This window comes from Ailuropoda melanoleuca, chromosome 3, assembly GCF_002007445.2.
Source record: "Ailuropoda melanoleuca isolate Jingjing chromosome 3, ASM200744v2, whole genome shotgun sequence".
Lineage (NCBI taxonomy): Eukaryota > Metazoa > Chordata > Mammalia > Carnivora > Ursidae > Ailuropoda > Ailuropoda melanoleuca.
In genome coordinates, this window is record NC_048220.1 from 1,786,728 (window position 1) to 1,811,357 (window position 24,630).

The 24,630-nt window shown below is 49.3% G+C and overlaps 1 protein-coding gene across 2 annotated transcripts; it reads right to left on the reverse strand.

Moving 5' to 3' along the window:
• Positions 1-9,957: 9,957 nt before the first annotated feature.
• SH3BP5L (SH3 binding domain protein 5 like) lies at positions 9,958-23,058 on the reverse strand. 2 transcript variants are annotated; one of them, XM_002930592.4, is made up of 7 exons: positions 22,949-23,058; positions 21,868-22,480; positions 15,869-15,931; positions 15,577-15,705; positions 13,372-13,533; positions 12,451-12,624; positions 9,961-11,879 (listed from the first exon to the last, which is right to left on the reverse strand). In XM_002930592.4, the coding sequence occupies exons 2-7, from the start codon at positions 22,048-22,050 to the stop codon at positions 11,433-11,435; spliced, it is 1,158 nt and encodes a 385-aa protein (XP_002930638.1). In that variant the 5' UTR covers positions 22,051-22,480; positions 22,949-23,058; the 3' UTR covers positions 9,961-11,432. The 2 variants fall into 2 exon arrangements, with proteins under 2 accessions (XP_019648973.1, XP_002930638.1); XM_019793414.2 differs by lacking the exon at positions 12,451-12,624 and having other exon boundaries at positions 9,958-11,879.
• Positions 23,059-24,630: the final 1,572 nt, after the last annotated feature.

Consider the following 24,630-nt stretch of genomic DNA (forward strand, 5'->3'; position numbering starts at 1 on the left):
TGCATGGTGCACTGGGTGTTATACGCAACTAATGAAGCATCGAACTTTACATCAGAATCCGGGGATGTACTGTATGGTGACTAACATAATATAATAAAAAAATCATTTAAAAAATAAAGATATAAAAGGTTAAAAAAAATAAAATAAATAAATAAATAAATAATTAAAATAATAAAATAATAAAAAAGAAAGAAGATGTGGTCCATATATGTAATGTAATATTACTCAGCCATCTAAAAGAATGATTTCTCAACATTTTCTGCAACATGGATGGGACTGGAGGAGATAATGCTAAACGAAATAAATCAAGCAGAGAAAGACAATTATTATATTATTTCACTCATCTATGGAACATAAGAAGTAGGAAGATCAGTAGGAGAAGAAAGGGAAGAAGGAAGGGGGCGCACAAAGAAGGGGGAATGAACCATGAGAGACTTTGGACTCTGGAAAACAAACTGAGGTCCTTAGAGGGGAGCGAGGTGGGGGATCTGGATAGGCCGATGATGGGTATTAAGGAGGGCACGTACTGGGGCGCCTGGGTGGCACAGCGGTTGAGCGTCTGCCTTCGGCTCAGGGCGTGATCCCGGCATTATGGGATCGAGCCCCACATCAGGCTCCTCTGCCATGAGCCTGCTTCTTCCTCTCCCACTCCCCCTGCTTGTGTTCCCTCTCTCACTGGCTGTCTCTATCTCTGTCGAATAAATAAATAAAATCTTTAAAAAAAAAAAAAAAGGAGGGCACGTACTGCATGGTGCACTGGGTGTTATACGCAAGTAATGAATCATGGAACTTCACATCAAAAACTTGGGATGTATTGTATGGTGAGTAAAATAGCATAATAAAAAAAGTATTATTAAAAAAAAAAAACACCTGAGATCTGTCCATGATGCTAGAGATCCCCTGGTCATCCCTGTGACCAATTTTTCTTTGACCCTCAATGTCACCATAAACTACAATCAACCCCTCTTGTAAGTCACCTACAGAACTTGACTTTTATGGCCAGACCACCCAGGGCTTGTTTTTACTTTTCTCCCAGTCTAACTATTGTACTTGACCAGTTAGACACAAATACCTACTCAAATTATAAATTTGCACTCTTGTTTTCTTATCATTATCTAAACTGGACTATCCCCAACCATGAAAAGATCTTTCCAGCAGCACCCATTTTTGCAAGTTATTTAGAACAACCTTTATTTCAAGCTAGGAGTTTCATTTCCTGAATATACTGAAAATGTAACTAACTCCTGGTCTGAATGGACAAATATGTTGTGAACAAATCTATTAATAGTGCCACCTTAGTGGGAATGGTTTGTGCCCCAAGAGGACGGATCCTTGTCTCGGGTGGTTATCATTCTCCTTTGGCCTATGAACACCTAGATGGCTGGCACATAACTGGGCAATGCCTTTTATGTTATCTAATTGTGCCCCTAACTGTCCACAATCAAACTGAGACACCTCATTGGTAAATTCTCCTAAATTTATGTCATCAAGTTAGAAAGGCCCTACCAGGAGACATTCATAAGACAGGATTTACTTCCCTTAGGAGATCCCTACTTCCTTGGTTAGGAGTATGAATGAGCTATAATCAGGAAACTTTCAACTCTTTAAAATACTGCAGATACTGTTAAAGCAATCACCACCCAAAAAAATTCCTTAGACTCCCTGGCCAAAAAAGCTCTTGGTGATAGGACAGTTCTTGACTATCTTATAGATGAGCAAGAAGGTGTCTGTGCTATAGCTAACACCACTAGTTGCACCCAAATTAACTCTTCTGGGGAAGTTAAAACTTAGCTATATATGGTCACTAAACAAGCCATCTGGCTTAACAAAATGACTCCTTCAGTGAGGTCTTTCTTTGACTTAATTGTTCTTAATTCATTTGAGTCTTGGGAACCAGGGCTCTAAAGTGCACCCCAGACATTGGGAATTATCCTGCTTATAATAATCACAGTACTCTCCCTGGCACATTGTATTCTCTCAAAAGCTTTATATTCATGTTCACCACCACAAACCACCAAACAAATGATTTCCCTAAAACTGGAATGTCAGAAAATAAATGAAGAGAATGACTGATTTTAAAAATGTTACCTTAAGGGGCACCTGGGTGGCTCAGATGGTTAAGCATCTGCCTTTGGCTCAGGTCATGATCCCAGGGTCCTGGGATCTAGCCCCATATCAGGCTCCCTCTCCCTCTACTGTTCCCCCTGCCTATGCTCTCTCACTCTGTCAAATAAATAAATAAAATCTTTTTAAAAAAAATGTTAACCTTGGGGTGCCTGGGTGGCTCAGTCATTAAGCGTCTGCCTTTGGCTCAGGGCATGATCCCGGCGTTCTGGGATCCAGCCCCACATCAGGCTCCTCCACTGGGAGCCTGCTTCTTCCTCTCCCACTCCCCCTGCTTATGTTCCCTCTCTCACTGGCTGTCTCTCTCTGTGTCAAATAAATAAATAAAATCTTTTTAAAAAATTGTCTTTGGAAAAAAAAAATGTTAACCTGAAGTCATGACCTGTGAATACCACAGAGATTCAGCAAAAACACATCAAGGCCTATGAATACCATACAGAGGATCAGCAAAAACTGTGAGAACTTCATCAAAGTAACTGGGAGTGGCACTAATACCTTAAATTTTGATCACATCTCTGTTAAGGGGGGGGATTGTTAAAAATAAAACAAGAGACCCAAAATAGAGTCACTTATGTTAGTCCCCATGTCAGCAAACTAAGACTCACTACTTAACTTGCTCTTTCAGCCTCTCCCAAGAATGGAATCTTAAACCAGTCCAATCAGGAATTACCTATTCAGCACTAGTGAGGTAATCTGCAGGACAGGTCCCTGCCATCCCCTAAAGAAGATGACCTTGCCACAACCAATCCACTTTTTGTTAGTATAGCTTCCTTGTCCTGCTCCACTCTGTCTATAAAATTCTTTCATTTTGAACAGTTCCTCAGAACTACTTTTTATCTGCTCGTTGGGATACTGTCCCATTCATGAGTCATTGAGTAAAGCCAATAAGGTTTTTAAACTTTACTCAGCTGAATTTCATTTTTTTAACAGCTCAAAGGATATGGGTTCTTATTATTAGATATCAAACACTGTTGGAGCCAACAGAGGGTGGGGCATGTCTGAAACAAGACTTATCAGTGATTTCCCTGACATCAGAGCCATAAACCTCTAGCTGGCTGTCAGCTGCAGATTTCAGGTAACTCCAGGAATAGCCCCACACCTAGCAATCTTTTTTTGTTTCTTTGTTTGGTTGGTTGGGGTTTTTTTGGGGGGGGTTGTTGTTTCATGTTTTTATCTAAATTCTAGTCAGTTAACATATAGTGTAATATTGGTTTCAGGAGTAGAATTTAGTGATTTACCACTTGCGTAAAATACCCACTGTTCATCCCAAGTGCTTCCTCAATACCCATCACCCATTTAGCCCATCCCCACCCACCTCCCTACATCAAACCTTTTTGTTCTCTGTAGTTAAGAATCTCTTATGGTTTACCTCCTTCCTGTTTATTTTCTCCCTTCTCATACGTTCAACTGTTTTGTTTCTTAAATTCCACATATTAGTGAAATCATATGGTATTTGTCTTTCTCTGACTTATTTCACTTAGCATAATACTCTTTAGCTCCAACCACATCATTGCAAATGGCAAGATTTCATTCTTTTTGGTGGCTGAGTAATATTCCATTGTGTGTGTGTATATATATATATCACCTCTTCATTATCCAGTCATCTGTCGATGGACATCTAGGCTCATTCCATATTTTGGCTATTGTGGACATTGCTGCTATGAACATTGGGGTGCAAGTGCCCCTTCAAATCAGTATGTTTGTATCCTTTGGATAAATACCTAGTAGTATAATTCCTGAGTTGTAGGGTAGTTTTATATTTCACTTTTTGAGGAACCCCCATACTGTTTCCCAGAGTGGCTGCACCAGTTTGTACCCCCACAAATAGTGTAAGATGGTTCCCCTTCCTCTGCAACCTCACCAAAATCTGTTATTTCCTGTGTTGTTAATTTTAGCTATTCTGACACATGTGAGGCCCACACCTAGCAACCTTGAGACGGGTCAAGATAAGGGAGAGCTATAAAATTTGACCTGGACTCTATCAATGCCCAGGCACCTCTGAACACTATTTCTGCTACTAGCTCAGTCACGTGGATTTTCCTCTTCTTATCTCAGGTCCTTCCCTCCAGATGACTATATATATCTTCATGTCTCTCTTCCTCTCTTCTCCACTTCTTTCGCTTTCTCCAATTCTTGTGCTTCCTCTAGTTAGTGTTTTCTCTCATCCTTCCCCCCATTTATGCTTCCAGATCAATTTGCCTATCTTTGAGATTCTGCCTTCTTGTCTTGTCACTTTCTCCCTGGACGTGTCTTTTATAGTTTTTAAGAAAAACTAATTCAGGTGCACCTGGGTGGCTCAGTCAGTTAAGCATCTGCTTTCAGCTCAGGTCATGATCCCAGGGTCCTGGAATCAAGCCCCTCCCTGCTGGGGAGCCTGCTTCTCCCTCTCCCTCTACCCCTGCTCATGCTCTCTCTCCCTCTCTGATAAAATCAGAAATAAGAAAAAAGAAAAGAAAAGAGAAAGAAGGAAGGAAGCAAAGAAAGAAAGAAAGAAAGAAAGAAAGACTAATTCAATTCAGAAAATAAATAAATAAATAAATAAATAAATAAATAAATAAATAAATAAATAAAAGAGCATATCCAACGTGGCACATGAACATACCTGGTTGCATTTTTTTTTAACTTTGCATTTGTTTTTGTTGATGCCATGAAGACATAGCTCCCCCCTCTCTAAAAGAAACCATACTAAGGCTGCGTGTCCTCTCTTATTGGCAGGTCCCCCTTCCAACTGGATACCTTTATACAGTCTCTTCCACTAAATGCGACTGTTTGAAAAATATAAATTTGTGAGTGGGGGGCTTAGGAAATCATGTCCAAAGTGCAATTGGTGGTTGGGTAAAGATTAACTGGAGGAAGGCCAAGTGTTTGGGTAAAGATCAGCTGCAGGAAAGCCAAACGGGAGAACAGAAACTTCATACTCCCACCCTGTGGTGCATGAGCAGGTGCACTTCTGGCCTCTCTCTCCAAGGAGAGTGGGAGGCTGAAACCACAGCAGTACCACTGAGGTTAGAAGAAGGAAGGGGTGACTTTAAATGAGAGACGCTCATTCTCCCCTAACCGGCAGCAGCCCCTGAGAGTCCTGCAGCTCAAGGAGGCTCATACTTCAGCTTACACTATTTCCTCCACTCCTCTCTCAGCCTCTCAACCCCTGTAAGAGTTCCTGCCTCACCTCAGGAGGACAGGCCCTGTTGGGTGTGGAGAAGACTCTGCCTACTTAGCATGTTATTGCAGAAATCACAAGGAGAAAGGGAAAGGAACAAGGTGGGCTGGAAGGACACCGCAGCGGCTGAGAAGGGATGAATGTGTCTGGTCTTGACAAACTCCACAGTCCTAATCTCCATTCCATCCTAGATCAAAATGTTTGTCTCAAATGGGGAAGAAACTTTTTACACCCCTCCTCCCAACAATGTTGATGAATAAGTCAGCTAGCATATCTCCACTGTGGGTGATAACCACCTGCTTGCTCCGAGGAAGGAAAAATCACTGCCCAAGTTCTTCAACATTCCAAGTTCTTCAACAGCACCTCATGTCCAAGGCAGAAATGTCTAGCAGCTCTTTACTGCCTCCAGGCTGGGCCCTAACCAACCCTGGTCTTAGAGTTCTCATGCTCTGACCCCATAACTCTCTACAAACACATCCACCACCGGACAGCCTTCACCAAAGTACCTCTCACAATTCCCAACCTCTTCCACCAGCCATATTATTTTAGTGCTTTTGAACAGCTGAGATGTTATCTACCCAGTCTGGCCCACTTCTTGAAGACCTGAACACCAAAGCCCAGAGGAGCTAAGTGCCTCGTCCATATGCACACACCCTTGTGTGTCAGAGAAAGGCCAATGACAGCTCTCTCTGGACAGTAGGGTCAGTGCTTTTCAATCCTGGGCTGCATCTGCCCCCTTTCACACTCAAGTATCCCAGTTTAGACCGCGCATGGTGTATGGCCAGTCTATTTTGTAGAACGTCTATTATACCAGGTTAACTTTTGAATGAGATGGAGTCAGGGATGACACCAGGAGTGACACTGAGCCAAGTCAAAGGAACCTTGGGGATTTGGCCCAAAGTCCATATGAGCTGGGCCTCAAACCACAGGCAGAAGTCTAACAGGTTAAGCAGGAAGAAAAGTTGTACCAAGAATAGCACAAGTATAAGCAAGTCAATGGACAGATGTCTGGCGAAAAGTGCTCTGTGCCATACCCCGAGAACACCAAGATAGGTGAGCCACAGGCCCTGACCAGAGGAGCTTAGGACAATTTCATAAGAGTAAGGCATGGGGGCAAGAGGACTGGTAGAAGGGAGTGTAAGGGGAGGATTCTTACCACTACCTCTCCAGCCTGAGGACAGTGGCTGGTCCAGAGCTTCAGAAGGTAGTTCCCTGCTCAAAGTCCTCTGTTCTCTTTCCTAACCTCCCAGACCTCTCCTTGACTGCAGCCCTCTTAAACATCGATTTGTCTGAGGTACCTAGGTGGCTCAGTCAGTTAAATGTCCGACTTGGTTTCAGCTCAGGTCATGATCTCAGGGTCATAAGATTAGAGCCCCAAGTCAGACTCCAAGCTCAGTGGGGAGTCTGCCTGAGAGTCTCTCTCTCCCTCTCCCTCTCCGTTTTCTCCCCCTTGCTCCCCTGCTCACCTCTCAAATAAATAAATCCATAAAATAAAATTAAATTAAATTAAATTAAATTAAAATTCTATTAGTTTACTGCCCTGTATCACCTGTTACCTATATCCACCTGTGTTCCTTAACTGGATGTCCAACCCACGATTATTCTACTTTCCGGTATTCCTAACAAGCCCTACCACAGTGTTTGCAACTCTAAAAGATCCTGCTAAATATTTAACAAACTACACATCATTTGCCAGCCAGCGAAATGGTCCCCTGGTTCCCTTAATTCAGGGTATGGTGCAGTGTGGCAGCCTGGGGCTCAGGGATGGTGGACAAAGGGGAAGCCCAAGGCTCAGGAGTGGTGGTAGAGGGAAGCCAAAGGGACTTCCCAAGAGGAGAATATGCAAGGAGGCCGAGGAAGGTTAGAGGGACAAGGCACTAAGGAGGACAAAGAAGGAGGTGAGTTCTGAGGAGAACAGGACATCAAGAAGCACAGAACATTTCACTTCAAATGACCTGGTACCCCCACAGACCTGAGCAGTTTTCACACGCAACAGACCATCCCAAGCACATCAGGGAAACAAGAAGCCCAGCTGGGGACAGACGGGGTTGGACTCTGATGCATACACCCCATCTCCTACCCCTCCAGGTTCCCAGGACCACCTGCCAAGTGTCAAGGAGGCAAACCTCACAAGCCTGCAAGAAAATCAGGACCAGGACCCAGCGGACTCAGTTTGCTCTCCGTCCGCTTTCTGGTGGCTGCTGCCCTCTGCCGACAGAGCTGGACCATGACAACCCGAGAAACCCGTCTTCGGTCGGCACACAGGTAAAGTTAAGATACCAAAACTACATCCAGAGGAAGAGGTAACCCAAACTTCATCAGGATCTTTATAAAAAAAAGCCTCCTTCTCTAGCACTAGACAGAAGGAGGCCTCCGAATGTGAAGTTCTTTGAATCTGGAAGCTGCTAACATGGATCACTGTGGCTAACACCCATTGACCTGACATAGGGTTAGGCACACCTAGATTTTCTCATTTTACAGGTAATAAAATTGGAGCTGGGAAATTTGAGAACGCCCCCCTGGAGACATGGAGATAGAATCCCAGGACTGTGGATACAGATGCTGATCTCCTAACCACGGTCTAACAAACTAACCTGGCATAGATTTAGACTGGGGGAGGAGGGAGATGCAAAGCATGTTTACTGAACATATAAGTGCCAGGCATGTATTAAGTGCTGGGGAGACTGAGGCCCAACTGCTCACTTGGGGAGGACATAGTTCAGACAACTTATTACCACTCAGTGTTATGCCATTGTATAGGAATGGGGGAAATAAGACATCCCCTCAACTTGACCATCTCTTGCTCATTTTAAAACAACAAAATTCTTTGATTCTCCTGATACTTCTCAGCTCCCCTCCCCAGTAAAACTTCCTAAGAGGTGACTACGTCCACTCCACTTTCTCACCTCTGGTCCCTGCGGACTCAAATCCAAATGCCTCCATTACCTTCTACGAGCTTAGGGGCAAACTGGGCATCCCCACTCTGCCTGTATTCTCATCTGTGAAAAGACAATCATGGTGCTGCCTACCTCATAAGGTTGTTGTGGGAAGGGGTAAATTCACATGCCTGGCACAAGTCACACTGGGTAAGTACAACACACTATTGTTAGGATAGGGTTGGGGGGCATACCTGCCCTGGCTGTTTTCTTCCACATGGAACCAGCACCATTGGCTCTCAACTCTCCTACTAGCTCTCCACTCTTACCTGGTAGGTGATTTGGTGAGGAGAAACTGGGTGGGCACAGCCAGCCCTTCTCTTCTGGGGCTCCTTCACCCCAAGAGACTTGCAGACCAGGTAAGGAAGTATGGCCCTGGGGTGTCATCTGAGAGATCCTACTTGCTCAAGGACATAGGCCATGCATTCTCATAACGTCTCCAGTAATAAAGGGAATATTTTGGCACCCATCTGCCTTACCACACTTTATTTCTCAATTAGGGAGAGTTGAAGGGCATTCCGATTAACAAAATGGTAGATTAAGTCCCGTGATGTTCCAACAGAAAGAACAGGAGCAGACACCACTTACATTGTTTACAGTGATGACTCGTTTTTGTGCTGCTGTGGACTGAACTGTCTCCCTCAGAATTCACATGCTGAGGCTGTGACCTAGTCAAAACGGGACTGTACTTGGAGATGGGGTCCTTGCAGAGGTTATTAGGGTGAACCCTGATCCTATATGACTGGTATCCTTGTAAGAGAGAAATCTGAACACAGACACGTACACAGGGAAGATGAAGACACTGGGAGAAGACCTAGTTACACGCCAAGGAGAGAGACCCGGAACAGATCCTTCCCTTGCAACCCTCAGAAGGAACTAATCCTACTGGCAGCTTGACCTCAGGCTTTTCTCTTCTGGAACTGTGAGAAAAATAAATTTGTTTAAAAAAAAAAAAAAAGCTGGGAAAGCAGTCTCACAGCTGGACAGTACCCGTCAAAGGGTATGCAGTGCATGCTCAGACACAGAGGCTCCTGATGGCCCATCGGCCATCTGAGATCACCAGGGTCACTGCTCTGCCCTCCCGCCCCAACATCTGGCCTTCGCTCTGCCCCTCAAGGGTCTGCAGGACACCCATTTCCCATCAAGTTTCCAGTGGGCTCCTGCCTTCCTCCCTGGCTGTGCCTTCTCCATCCCTTGGCTGACACCCTCCTCACCTGGCTCGAAATGTAGGCGCAACTCTGGGGCTGGGGTGAGTCCAAAGCTTTCACTCTACATGTCCACGGCTCCTGAAGTTCTCATCCCTCCCCAAACTGATTCCACTAGGTATTTTACAGGCTGTGTATCCAAACACACTCAAATCCTTTGCACCCCACAACAGGTCAAGTTGTGAGCTGAGTGTCACCTTTCATCTATATTAAATTTTAGACAGACAACAAAAAAACTTAGTGTAAGTATGCCCTAAACATTGCGGGAGGCAAAAACTCTGAAATTTAAGTCTCTTACAACCCTACTTTTGTCCCTCCCCTTCCTCAATGCTCATGTCCAGATTACATCCAGGATTGGCACCCTCATCTTTTCTGGACCACCAGTGGCTGACAATGTCCTCTCCAGCCTGCAGACCCCTCCTTGCCTGGCAGGTGGGAGGAGGGGGCATCTCCCCTGCCCTGTCTCTGCCATCAAAAGAGCCCCCCCACACACTCTGCCCTTCTCTTCCTCCCCCCTCCCCTGCCAACAGGGACAGCAAACATTACTGTTACATAAACTATTTTATTTAAATAAAATCAGGGGCATACCCTTTTCTTTCTTTCTCTCACACTCACACTCTCTCACACACACACACTCCCCCAGCACATGCACACACACATGCCCACGTCCTCCCTCCCTTTGTTCCCTCCACCCATGGCCACCTCAAACCCAGTGGTTCTCATAGTGACCACCTTAGCACAGGGACACCCTCCACATGAAAGCCCACTCCTCCCAGCTGATGGCAGCAGCACAAAGGCCTAGGCACAAGCTGTCCTGCCCAGGTTCCAGCTCTCAGACCTCTTCGGGTGGGAAAGGAGCAAGGACCGGTTCTCCCAAGGCACCCAGATCTTGAGTGGCTTCCCCACCTTCCCCGTAGCCTGGAGCACCACCAAACACCCAGAGCTGCTTCCCATGGAGGGCGGGTCCCCTCACCCCAGCACAACCCCTCCCTGCATCAGAGAAGGCTCTGCAGCCAAACCTGAGCATTTCCCCCAAGAGATCCTGGAGTAGGTATTGTTTGGTTTGGGAAAGAGAGAGGGAGAGCAACTGAGCACCAAGTTCCCTAACTCCACTCTGCAGGAGTGCTGAGATTCAGCTCAACATCCTCTACCCAGAAAAAGTAAACCCAACTCTGCAGCAGGAACGGCAAGGGCCTCAAGCATCAGGACCTCATCACTTGTCCACCTCCCAACATGGGTCCTTTCAGAGACCCACTAGCACCTTAGCAATGTTAACGGCCCAGCCCAGCTGGGGAAAACAGCATGCACATGGGAGCCTATCTGGAGTGGGTGGTGTCCTCTGTGTTGACAGTAGGGTTGGGTTTCACCTTCTCTGACACTGGTACCCTTCAAGTCCTGCTTTGTGGCACACACAGCAAAGTGGCTTAGGTCATGAGGAGGGAGCACTGTAGGGATCGGTAGTGTTTTCCAGAGGCACACAGTCCTACAGTGCATTTTACAGGTTCCATATGGCCAGGCTGGGACAGAGGCTTAGGGCACAGGGCTGCCGAAGGAGCCCTGTAGCATCCCTAGACGCCCTCGGGAGATGGGGCGGTGGAAGGGACTCCTACTTCCTCAAGCTAGGGGGCCATGATGCCAGGACTCAGGTCCCACACCCACCTTCTCTGATGGGCTTCCCTGTGCCTTCTAGACCAAGTTCCCTGAGGGGAAAGCCAGACAGATGGAAGGAAAGCAGAAAAGGGGCAGCAAAGGGCATCAGACCAAGAGGAGCTAGCAGGGAGAGGGCAAATGTGAGAGCCAGAGAAAAGCCTTCCAAAGGGGTAAGGCAAAAAGAGCTGCCACCTACAAGGAGGGAGCTGGGAGGGCAGGGATGGGGAGAAATCCACCAGAGACGAGGGCCAACCTGACCTCTCCAAGGGAAGCAAGGACCTGAGGAGAGGGAGCTTGGAGCCCGTGTGGCCCTCCATGGGCCAGTGGTGGTAAGAGGTAAGCCACCCTGAGCACAGACTACAGGCTGATGCTGCGCTGGTGGCGGCCCCCACGGCCCCCGCTCCGGGAGCCCAACTCCTGGCCATCCAGACTGGTGTGGTCTGAGAGGCCCCGCAGGTGCTCCACGGAGTCACACTTCTGCAGGTCCGAGGCCACGGTGCGCAGGCTCAGCAGGCTAAGCGTGTCTGTGTCGGGGGCAGGGCCAGGCCCCAGGCTACTGCCCTCCTCCAGGCCCCCGCCTTCAGCCCCCTCGATGATCCCACTGTCCCCATCCTCCCCACCATCAGGCCCAGCCTCTGCCCCCACAGGGGAGGAGCGCCGCTGGCCTGGGGCATGAGGGGGCTGGCCCCGGCGCCGTGCATGAATCTGCTCGCTGATCTGCTCCAGGTTGCGCAGGGCAACTGAATAGCGAGTCTTGGCCTGGGCCACCTGCTGCTCCAGCTCCGTCACCTTGGCCTTGTGCTCCTGCAGGAGGAGGAACAGAGTGAAGTGATCCAGCAGGCAACTCTCCATGGCTCCTGGAGCGGAGTCCCTCCAGCCCCACTAGCACCCTGCACAGGGCCTCCGTTCCCAGACCACCCAACACAAACCCGCAGTGCTCCATCCCACCCAGCCCAGCCCAGCCCCCTTCACCCCTCCTCTTTGGATTCCTCTTCCCCAGCAACCTGCCCTGCTCCTCACCTAAGCCTGACCTTCTAAGACCTTCCCCCCAGGTCTTCATTCCCACCCACTCCTCCTCTCCCCACTGTTCCCTTCCCTGTCTGGACAGTTCCTTATCCCCATTCTCCCGGTTTCCGGATTCCCACTTTTTCTCATTTACCTCCTTTCGACTCCGTTCTCTGCCAGCACCTATTCCCCAAGCCCGACTCCCACTCCTGGTGGTCATTCTCAGCACATGTACCACACCTGTCCCACCCCACTGCTCTGGCAGATGGCCCAGAGAGGCACCGGCATCCCCTCTAACTGCCCTCACTCCCCATGCCTGTCCCCTTCCTGCCTGTTCACATACCGTCTCCCTCTCCCACTCCTCCCCTACCTCCAGAATCTGGCTGAACTGGGCCTTGAGCTCAAAATAGGGGCGGCTCTTGCCAATGGCCCGCCGGAGTGTCTTCTGCAGGGCCTGGACCCGAGCTTCAGCCTGCTGGCACAGCCGAGTCACCCGCTGATGCTCCCGCTCGCCACGAAGCCGCTCCTCCTCTGCTTCATTCACCTGCCCAGACGGGGCAGACGGCGTACATCACCCACTAAGGACCCATGCTTTTGCCTCTCGAGACATGACCATCCTTCAGGAGCTGGCATTCGCTGCTAGCGACTCAATGTTTGTATCCCCCCCAAATTCCTCTGTTGAAATCCTAACCCCTAAGGTGATGGCACTGGATGTGGGTGCTCTGAGAGGTGCTTAGGTTACGTGGGGGGGAGCAGTCTAAATAGGATGAGCGCCCCCATAAAAGAGGTCCTGGAGAGCTCCCACTCACCCCTTCCACCTCAGTGAAAGCTTTTCACCACAGGGAAAAGACTGCCAGCTGTCTAGGAACCAGGAAGCAGGCCCTCACCTGATACCAAATCCACCCGCACCCGAGCTTGGACTGCCTAGCCTGCAGAACTGTAAGAAATAAACTGTCGCTTAAGGCACCCAGTCTATGCTCTCTTGCTGCAACAACCCCAATGGACTAACATCTTTGCAAGGTGAAGACTAGAGCTGACGCAGCGATCCTCGCACTCCCCGCTCTCCTCTGAGTAGCTTAGAAATGACACACAAATTGCACTTCAAAAGGTAAGTCTGGGCTAGCTAAGCCCAAACAGGGTAGAGAGCAAGGATGAGGCTTTGCCTGAAACAGAATCAAAGCTGAGGAAAGGCTGGAGTGGAGAAGAGAGAAAGGAGGAAGGAGGGCGACGGGATGAAAGGAGAGCAAAGGAAGTAGCCGAAACTGAGACCTGCTGGCACCGCCTGGCTCACCTTGCAGGTGGCGTGGTTGAGCATCTCCTGCCACGTGGGGTCTAGCCGGTTCTTGTCGGCCATGACACCCTGCTCGGCCACAAACACCATCTCCCGGGCAGCATTGTGCATGCTCACAGCCCGCTCGTACCGCAGCGCTGCCTTCTGGGTCTCTTGCTGGGCCTGGGAAGAGAGGGCCATCAGCATGGGGAGCCCCAGGGACCCCCATCCACCCGTGGAGACCCATCTTAAGAGGATGAGGACAAGAGAAGGAGGAAGGCCCAGAGCAATGTCAGCTTCCCTTCCCAAACTGCACAGAGGATAAGTGCCAAAACAGTAACATTCTGTAAAGAATATTTTGTAAGGATATGACTTAAAAGAAATAAATGTAGAAACAAAGATTGGAAAATGATACTGCCACTAGAGGGTGAGTGTGTGAAATCAGCACTTACAAAGGCCACTGGCCTTTTGCCCTACAGAGAACAAAGAAAAATCCCCACCACTTTAGTTACAAGGTGGTAAGGAACACAGACCAAGTCCTACAGAAAGTACACCCCTGATTTCATCAACCGGTCCAGCAGGTAAGCTGAAGGAAGGAAGACAAGGGCTCAGAGACAGTCATCACAGCCATGCTTACCAAACAAAACAATGGAAACAAACCTAAGTTTTCAGTTCGAGGGAACTTACTAAATACAAGGAAATATTAGGGAGTTTTTAAAAATGACAGTATGGATGTATATTTATTGACATGGAACCATGTCATAATATAAGTAAAATAAAGGAATAAAAATAGCACATACCATGTCATCTCATTTTGGCAAAATATATATTAAAAAAAAATTAAGGGGTTATCTGTGCTGTATTATGTTTTTTACTCTCTGTATTTTATGATGCTTTGACATCTTGGAGGTCCTGTGGCCCTCCTAGGCCTAGCTAAGTCCTAAAAATAGTAAACTCCTCCATGAGCACACTTCCCAAATGAAAACCAACCAACCCAAATCCCACCACCCCCTTTATCTAACTCTCACACACCACTCCAATACTTCCCCTGCCCTACATTACCCCAGGGCCAGGTACCAAAACAGAGAGACCACCTCTACAGCCCAGAGCCCACAGTTATTCAAGCTATCTAATTCAATTATCATATGGTTTCACTCATTTATGGAACATAAGAAGTAGGAAGATCGTAGGAGAAGAAAGGGATAAAGAAAGGGGAGTAATCAGAAGGGGGAATGAAGCATGAGAGACTATGGACTCCGAGAAACAAACTGAGGGCTTCGGGGAGGGGGGAATGGGATAGGCTGGCGATGGGTAGTAAGGAGGGCACGTATTGCATGGTGCACTGAGTGTTATACGCAACTAATGAATCATGGAACTTTACATCAAAAACTAGGGATGTACTGTATGGTGACTAACATAATATAATAAAAAAATTATTATTAAAAAAAATAAATTAATTAGGGGCACCTGGGTGGCACAGCGGTTAAGCGTCTGCCTTCGGCTCAGGGCGTGATCCCGGCGTTATGGGATCAAGCCCCACATCAGGCTCTTCCGCTATGAGCCTGCTTCTTCCTCTCCCACTCCCCCTGCTTGTGTTCCCTCTCTCGCTGGCTGTCTCTATCTCTGCCGAATAAATAAATAAAAAATCTTTTTAAAAAAAATTAATTAAATAAAATAAAATTTTTAAAAAAGCTATCTAATTCTGAATTTGCTCAATGTTGTCTACCCTGCCTTACCCATTCCTTCCCATTATAAGCACAATAAAGGCTCTGAGCAAAGCTTTCCTCTCATGCCTTCTGTCCCCTATGTGGTGTGGCATGCCCTTTCTTCTTGGAAATTTTAAGCAATAAACTCTCCTTTCAAGGCAGCTGTCTCTGTGTATGTGTCACCATACTTGACTAAAACAAATCCTAGGTACAAAAAACATGAAACATGCAGATGGTAGGATTTGGGGTGATTTTGGTTTTCTTCTTGTTTTATAGTTACGGTTACATTACAGTCTTACAATAATGAACCCACAGTATTTGTGTTTAAAAAAAAAAGGGGGAAGGAAAAAGGTAAAGGAATGGAGGGATGAACAAAGAAAAGAGACATGAAGCAAAGAGAAGCGACATAAATAAAAAAGAGATGAGGAAGTGTTCTGCCTCACAGTCCACACAGAAATAGACGAGTCCAGGGCCAGGCCCTGTGTGCGGCCGTTCTGGAGTGCACGCCAGCTAGCCATACCTCCTTAGCAAGCCGCCGAGCCTCATAGTAAGGCCGGGCCTTCTCAATGCAGCTCCCCAGGTGGGAGCCCTGCGTGTTGAGCTTCCTTGCTGACTCCTGCAGGATCCTCCGATAGGTGGTCCTGGCCTCCTGGCAAAGGGATAGCGACATGGGCAGAGGGAAGGCATATGTGTGGGTCCCACCCCTCCTGTTTTTCATACATGCCCCTTCCCCTGCCACCATACTGAACGGGGAGAGAAGGCAACACCTCCGAGACCAGCCCAAGGGTGTAAGGAAAAGGAGCAACACTCACATCCAACTGCAGCTCCACCTGGTTGATCTCCTCGCTGGCCTGGTTCAGATGCTCTAGCTCTTCCTGCCAAAGAGGGGCAAACAGTTAGAGAAGTAGCCACGTGTGAACCACGTGGAGGGAAGTTCCATGCAAGGAGGGTAAATCCACCCGACTAGAGAAGGGAAGAGATGCAGGAGGCTCTGTGGAATGGCTCCTCGAAGGACACCTAGTAACATAGTCTCCTGCCATCCTCGCCAACTCCCGCTCTGCATCAGATCATTAAACCGGTATTTTAACAGTGAGGAAATCAACATTCAGAAAATGGAACACACATATGCCCACAGCAAAGTGGCAGCAAGCCTGCCCTCTCTCCATCAGATCGTGCCACCTTCTCTTCGCACTCCAGCCAGAAGTCTCTTCGGAGTGTTCCCGACAGAGATCACTAGCCCTAGGCTACTCACACATCACACGTTTACTACATATGCATCAGAGCTCAGCATCATGAGACCCCAGAATTCAGGAAACAAAGCAGTGGCAGCTCACGGCCCAGTAAGTAAGCAACAGGCCCTCGGCAGTGTAAGCAGCTGTAAGAGGTGGGCATGGTGGGGGCAGCAGGGTCACCTGCCTGGGCAGGGAAGGCCAGGGCAGGGCGCTCAGAGTACTTGCTCCTAAGCTGGGCCTTGATGGATACATAGAAAAGCACTAGTGACGGGGAGGGGCCAAGAATTAGGAGAGCAGGTGCCCAGGGCAGGCAGCTTGTCAGGTGAGAAGCCAGCAAAGCTGGGGCACGGAGGATGGATACCGCTTTTCCCAATGGCAGGGGAAGCCCCTCAGAGCGTGGTACTACCTGGTCTGTGGGTTAGGAAGGCAGATCTGAGCAATATGAGGGAAGTTTACAAGGGCCAGGAGAGGACAGTGGAGGCTGTCTGCAGTATTCCAGGTGGGAGAGGACAGGGCAGATACCAGACAAATGCAGGATGCAGAATCATGAGGGTGTGATAGACAATTAAGGTCAAGATTAGGAAGATCACATGGCTCAAGAGGCTTCTAGGCCTGCTTGGGCAGTGGGCTGACAGAGACCCCAGGTCCTCACAATAGATTCTGTGGCAGGGAGGGAGACCCTCAGGGAGAAGTCCTGAGCCCACCATGCCAAGGACGCTCGCGAGGAGGAGCAATGGCCAGTGAAAATACCTGACACTCAGCTATGGGATCCTCCCCGAGGAGCTTTTGCAGCCCCTGAACAAGGCAAAGGAACCCAGCCCATGTCTGCCTGCTGCCCATGAACCCAGACATGACCTGCATTTGCCAGCGAGCGATGCTGCCATCACTGGCTCCCACACACCTCATCTGGCCCTTCCAACAACCCAGCATATGATCCTCTTTAAAAGGTCTTTTTATTTCTATGCCTTTCCTCAAGCCCTAAAAGGTTTGAGTCAGCAAATAAGAATCCAGGAAACCAAATTATATGCCCAAATTACAGTGAAAGGAAGAAACACGTAACAGAACCAGGAACAAGGATATGGAAACATGAACGCCTAAAACAATGCAGACCCTGCCTCAAAGAAGGCCATAAATTTGGTTCTAAACTTTACAGAGCAGAACAGTCCAACAAAAATATGTGAGCCTCACATTGAATTTTTAGTTTTCTGGCAACCATTTAAAAAAAATGCAAAAGGAAACAGATTAAATTATTAACATTAATACATTCCATTTAACCCAATATATCCAAAATACTGTAATTTTAACATGGTATCAACATAAGTTATAAAACATTGTTACATTCCTTTTAGCCTATGCCTTTGACATCCTTGTGCATTTGATGCTTAGGGCGTATCTCAACTTGGCCCGCGGAACATGGCTCCCACACTGGACACTGTGGGTCTAGAAGCTGGGGCACATTAATCACACAACCCAGTGACCGTAAGATCACAAGAGAACGCTGTGGAACCATAAGTAGCTGATATGGCTCAAAGGACCCCAGAAGAGGCCCAGGGGCAGAGCCAGCACCACCCGACACACAGAGCTCTAAGTGCCACAGAGCCCTCCTGCCCAGGACATCCCCTTCAGTCGATGGAATCTCCCCAAGGGCCCTCAAAAAAGGCAATTCCTGTTGGGATGAGAGGCAACCTCTCCCACTGTGATCCTAGTCTCCTCTAGCTTGATTAGGCCCATGGCGGGTTTCAGACTATCTGGGAGAGGAGCTAACAGTGCTTCCAGCAGCTCCTGCAAGAACATTCTTTCTCAGCTCATTCAAATTTGCTAGATAAGAAACAATGAAGTGGGGAATTGGGGCAGAATTGAAACTGGATCTGGGACCTGATGAGGAATCTGGCTTTCCCACTATTATGACCACCATCCTAGGACTAAGGACATCCTTGGATGGATGCCTCAGAGAAGACAGGAGTACAGTCACCTGGAAAAACCACAGTCCTGGTAGGAAAAGGACGTGCATGCCTCAGGAGGCAATAAACAGATTCTAGAGAAGAGGAGGTCAGTAAAGGCCATCCTGCAACATTCCCATGGGCAAACCAAGGTCCAAGACTGAATCCCACTCAGTCCCATGGCCTAACGTGCTCCCAGATCCTAACAAGATCATCACAGGAGTGAATGGCTCCACATAAACCATCACCACTGGAAAAAGGATGTGAAGGGCTCCGGTTATCGGCAAAGGGCAGGAGCGGGCACATCCTTCTGTAAGGGAACTTGTGCCTACACAGCACTTCCAGCGACTAAAATCTTTTGATGATGAGGTCCACCACTCAGTCGCAAAGCTCTTTCTAACAGGACCAGGAGACTGGGGAACAGAACAGGCTAGAGGGCAGGGTGGACAACCAGGCAGGCGCAGACCCAAGGCAAGGCTGAGCAGGAAGCCAATGAGCACTCACGGCTCTGTTTTGGGAAGTTGGCAACATGTTCCATTTGGCCTGCTCCACCAGGGACTCCTGGCACCCGGCTGAAATGGAATTCAAACACGATGAAGTCTGAGTCAGCACGCATCACCCATCGGTGAACCTGCAACCAGCAGGAAGGGTGACCTTCCCGGGGCACATGGGGCGCATTCCGAAGATGCCAGGCCACTGAGTCAAAGGAAGGGGTGCTCAGTCAGCCAATGCTGCTGCCCACCTTGTGCAGGCCAGGAAGACACATAAGCCCATGGTGATGCAGGGCCAGGGTGATGCATGGCCCAAGAACTGAGAAATAGGAAATATGACTGTCCTGTGGGAGCTAAACTGACATTTCGGATGAGGATGAAGAGGTTGCAAAGTCACTCTGAAGAGTCTACGCAGGAGGTAAGTGACTCTACCCACTCACCTGAGGACGAATGCACCCATCACAAAGGGAACTGAGAAAGTCACAGGAGAAGAGAGCCAGGCCCATGCTAGCAGCACCCTCCTTCATTTCTTCCCTCCACTGGGACCCTGCCAGAAAGCTGAGGACCAGCCTGCAGGCCTCAGAGAACTATGCTGAGGTCAAGACATGGAGACTAAGCCACTGGCCTTCCCTGGGGACAGCACACTCCAGGCAGGCCTAAAGCTGGCCTCCAGCTGGCCTCCTTCCAACTTCCAGAGGCATCCCATCAGACAACAGGGACACAAACTGCCTGCCAAAAAACCCTATTTCCCACATAAGTAAGAGCCTTGCCTTAAGAGCGACCATTTCTGGGAGTTCCAGAAAATATCTGAACAGATTCCCTAGCCTTTGGGGTACCCCTGGCTCAGTAGAGATGTGTAGGCTGCATGTTAGATCCATTCTCACCCCACTGAGACCAGAATTCACATGCCTGGGCATGGCTCAGGAAAGGGTGTTTTTAAAACCCACTGGTGGATCATGACAGATCTGTTGGTGAAGACCCACTAAATACACTGAGAATCCATTGAAAGCACTGAAACACAGTTACCGCAATAACACGGTCTTGTGCACTGTCAACACCAAGAGGAAGCTCAGATGACACATGCCCCAATCTCTTCCAAACACAGAAGAGTTGGACGCTACCAGCTTTCTCTGTGAGAGGCGCCCCACTGATCAGGCTACCTCTCCCACATGGCAAGAAGATGCAAAGGCCCTGCTAAGGGCAGAGCCCTGGCCCAGCCACGAGTGTGCCATCAAAGGCGGAGGCCTCTACAACAAGACCTTCCCTCCCTACATAACCGCACACAAGGTGCCTCCCAGTCTAGCAAGAGAGACTATGGTCTGCCTGCCCCTCTCGCTCCAGTAACACCACAAGCTCCCCGGATTCAAGGCAAATCTTACGCCTGCTTGGTACTCTCCGACCCTCACAGAGCTCACCCAATAGAACTCTGATGATGGAAATGTTCTACTTCTGCAATACCAACAGCAGCTGGAGAAGAGCATTTTTATTTTTTATTTAATTTTAATTGATTTTACTTGAGTAGCCACATGCGGCTAACAGCTACTTTATTGAACAGCACAACATGAGAGTGACTCTTCACACTGCGGCCTTTGCCTGTGTGGGCACTGGAAAAACACATAGGAGCAGCAGAGGCTAAGCAAAGAAACCACCCACAGTAGATTCTCCCCTGGAGCAGAGCAAGGAACGTTGGAAGGAGATGTATGAAGTGCACCACACAGCCCTCCTCCCCACACAACAGACAGGGGTCCCTTTCCCAAAGTACTGCCTACAAACTTCCACCAAGAGACAAGCAGAAGAGTTGTGACAGAAAGAATCAGGACTATGTCAGAGCAGAGCGATGAGTTGTGCACACCAGCTAGACCAACCCCTCACTTTATAGATGAAGAAGGTAAGGCTCAGAGATTACATAACTTGAATGAAAATCACGTATCATGAGGCTGGAGGTTGCTTCAATCTCAGCCCAACGCATTTTTCACTACAACTTACTTCCTCAGTAGAAGACAACTCTGTAGAATTAGCAGGAGAAACTGAGCTGTTTTCAACGCAACATCCATGAGACATGGAAGCAATAAATTATCAACTCAGACCAGTAAACGAAGGGCTCACCATAGCTCCAATATAAGCACGGCCACAGTTTCCCTGCCCCAACGTCCAGGGAACCCCCACCAAGAGGGCAGGAGGATACTAGGATCAGACTTGATTTCTTCTTGACTCACAGAACAATCTAACAAAGATCTGTGGGCAGAGAAGCCCAGGAATGCAAGCTCTGAGATGCTCTTGCTCACCTACAGAGGTGTGAGTCGCCTCCACATCAAAATCTTGGAAAGGCTGCCGGACCTTACAGCAGACTCAGCCCCCAACACACAAGAACTTCCTGCCCTCACCTGCCCAAGTAGCTTTCCCAGTCAAAGCCCGGAAACACTACAGTCACACCGTGGCTGCCCATGCACTGCATCCACAGGGTGCCTGTCCTCCTCACCCACCGCTTCGAGGTGTCCTTCAAAGATCTGCCCATCCTAACAACTACTAGCCTGTAAATACTCCAAGGTAATAAATCAGCTTTTCCGTTCATTGGATATAACCCGCATCCTCAGAACCGGTAATGTATATTATTAAGGACTGACCGTAGCTGACACAACCCTCTAAACACATCAGATTTCCGTATAGGCCTCAATCTGTTGAACCATTGCAAGACATGACATGTCTCACCCTTTACAGATGTGAACGTCCCTGGGAGGCACTGATGAGAAGAGGAGAGAAGGGAAGATTCAAAACTGCCTCCCCGTCTCAAAATCACCTCCTACACATTGCATCTCTGAGCCAATAGCCCCTTTACTTATTTGGAAAGGAGAACAACAATTCTACTCTGCACTGACCTACATGAGGCCCATTTGTTGCTTCACTTTGTCAGTGAAGCCTTCAGCAACACACCCCAGGCACTCAGGCAGGCCTTTTTCTGCACTGGCATCACACACAGCTCTTTCAGCACTTGTCACACCATCCTGCAATGATTTGCTGACAAGCTTGTTTTCCTTTCCTGCCCCAGTCCACTGGAGAGAGAATAAGTCTAACGCTTCATTTATCTGACAGCTCTTCAGGAAAACCGGAATCTGGGCTCCCTGTCTCTCCTTCCCCTTAGTCTTCTCACCTGTATTCGAGGATCCAGTTCTTCCTCTTCTCTTGGAGACAATTTGGCCTCACTGCTGCTGCTTCCGCCTCTCCCAGGCTCCTCTGCGACTGGGCTCCGAGGGACTTCATCCTCTACAACCTCAGACCGAAGCTCCCCCTGCGGGGTCTCCCGCCCCCCCGGGACCGGCCTGAATTCAGCCATGCTAATGGGGAGAGGGCACAGCCCTATGCACAAGAGAGGACTGACATGCTGGGACCAAGGCCCCAGCTTGGGGCTTCCTGGGCTCTGGGTAGCAAGAAGAAGGGTTTCTCTTCTCGGCGGGTGAAAAAGGGGACAGAGGAATAACCTCACGCCGGGTTAGAGGCCAAGATTCAAGTCGTCGGAGGGGTTCCTGGAGCTATAGCCTTGTCTGTGGAAAAGTTCTTCCCTGCCCGTCACGGGGAGTCCACCAGGAGAGACCCGGAGCAACCGCTCCGAGGCAGGGGGCAAAGGGGGTTTGGATCCTGGGCCGAGGCCTGCGAGGAGTAGCACCATTCGGGAGGGCGGAGGCAGGCGCCTCCAGGCTGTGGTGGCAGCTGGAGAGAGAAGGCTGGGCCCGAACAGAGGCTGCGGGATGACAGTCTCTGGGGAGCTGCAGGGGAAACAAAGGCCAAGTACATGGGAAGCATCAGGACATACTTGGGCCGCCAGCCCCTTCCAAACCCTCAGCCTCCCAAGAACTCCACTCTCGTCCTTCCATACTCCCATATCTGAGCTGACCCCGCCGCAACTACTTTCCTCAGCCCTCAAGGACTTGAGGTCCGACACCTCCCGCGTCTCAGCCCCTCCCCCAGCAGCGCTTTCCAGACCTCCCTCCGAGGTCCTACCCTCTTTCCACCCTCCCTTTTCTTCCGCCCGCCCCTACTCCACCCCACCCCGACCCGGGCTTTGCAATTCACCTAGTAACCCCCAGCCCCGCCCCACCTCTCTCTCCAAACCTGCGGACAGTCTGAGCCTCCCGCCTCCAACCCCACTCTTCCACGATCCCGAAGACCCTGCCCCCAGTCTTCCTACACAGCCAGGCGAAAAGCCTCCAGCCTCCCCCGACACAGAGCCTTACCTCAGTTTACCTTCCCGTACACTGAGCTCCTCCACTGCAAACAATCTTCCCCCTCCCTCCCCGCAACAAGCCCGTCCAACCAAACGCGACTGGGCCGAGAGGAAGCGGAAATACGTCATCTGCTAACACCGCCCCCCTGCTCTTTCGCCCCTCCCCACACGCTCTCTGGTCCTCGGGGCCACATCTGGATTCCCCCGTACCTCGTCCCCGCCCGGCCTTTGGTTTCCGTACAAAATGGTGCCCTACGGCGCTCATGGTCGCCTCCGTACATTGCCTCCAAGCCCATCCTCCACTCCAGCTAAATGAAATTGAAACATGAGCGTGTTATTCTGAGAGAAACTGGATCGGTGATGCAAGTCGAGAGTCCCTGGTGAATAGGGAAGTGGTAGAAATAAAGCTAAGATTGGACAATCGCTTCGGAGAGAGTGCGGCCATCTTGCTTTACGCGCGCCGGCGCAGGCTGCCGGAGAGTCACTTCCGGCCTCGCCCGGGGAGTCGGAGGCGGTGCCTGAAGTGAACCTGTTGTCTTCCGCCGCCGAGGCAGTGTGGCGGCTGGAGTGTTGGGATGAGTGTGCTCAGCAGTTAGGACTAAGGTCGTTTTCCAGAAGTAACTGATCACTCCAGGAAGTCAGCGATGCCCTTAGTAACGATGGCTAAACGGACAGCTCTGTAGGTAAATGTGTCTCCTCGGGGCCTGCGGCCGGCGCCATCACGACATCCCGGCGCGGCGCCTCGCCAGCCCCTGCCCGAGCCGGGCTCTCTCCCAAAGAACGTGGGGTTCCCACCAGTTAGAACCCCAGGCCACCTGAACTCGATGCTTCAAAGCCCGCGAGGAGTTTGTTATAGTGCCTTGTAGATCAATGAAAGGACCTGACCTGAAAGACCCGGTGGTTACGTCTAGATATTGCCAGGGGAGGCTTAAGGAGAAGAATTGAGGATTCGAGTTTTATTTTTGCAAAAGACCTAACTTACTCAGAGCCACCTCAGGGACCTGAGGTAGAGAAGGCAAATGGACTGAATATTCTTTCCTCCCTTTGGATTTCCTCCCTTCATTCCCTCACCGCATGAATAACCATATCCCCCCCCCCCAAAAAAAAAAAATCAAGTAAGAGAGCCAGATATATCCCTTTAAAAGTGATTTAAGGGGCGCCTGGGCGGCTCAGTCGGTTAAGTGTCTACTTTTGGCGCAGGTCCTGTGGGTCCAGCCCCCTCTCCCCCGTGGGCTCCCTGCTCAACAGGAGCCTGCTTCTCCCTCCTCCCTGCTCCGGCTCGCTCGCTCTCAAATAGATAAAATCTTTTAAAAAATAAAAATGAGTAAAATAAGTGATTTAAAAGAGATGTTTTCCCCCAAAGTTGGAAATTTTATTTTTAAAATTCTGTAAGTGACTTCTCCAGTGAGTCAGTGGGAAACTGAGTTAAAGCGTCTAAGTAGACGGAACTTGTGGATACCTGTCTTCTCTCACATTCCTTTTTTTTTTTAAGATTTTATTTATTTATTTATTTGACAGAGCAAGAGAGCACAAGCAGGGGGAACAGTAGAGGGAGAGGGAGAAGCAGCCAGATGTGTCATCGTCGTGGTGTGTGTCTGTCCCCGCGCCCCCACCCCGTCCCACCGTGCAGGGGGCTCCAAGCCAGGCTAGATCCCAGGACCCTGGGTTCATGACCTGAGCCAAAGGCAGACC

Coding starts and splice junctions, on each gene's coding strand:
- SH3BP5L (XM_002930592.4), bottom strand. CDS start 22,050: ATGGCTGAATTCAGGCCGGTCCCGGGGGGGCGGGAGACCCCGCAGGGG. Junction 15,932..21,867: donor AACTGGATCCTCGAATACAG/GTGAGAAGACTA, acceptor CCTCTTTGGCAG/GAAGAGCTAGAGCATCTGAA. Junction 15,706..15,868: donor AGGTGGAGCTGCAGTTGGAT/GTGAGTGTTGCT, acceptor TCCCTTTGCCAG/GAGGCCAGGACCACCTATCG.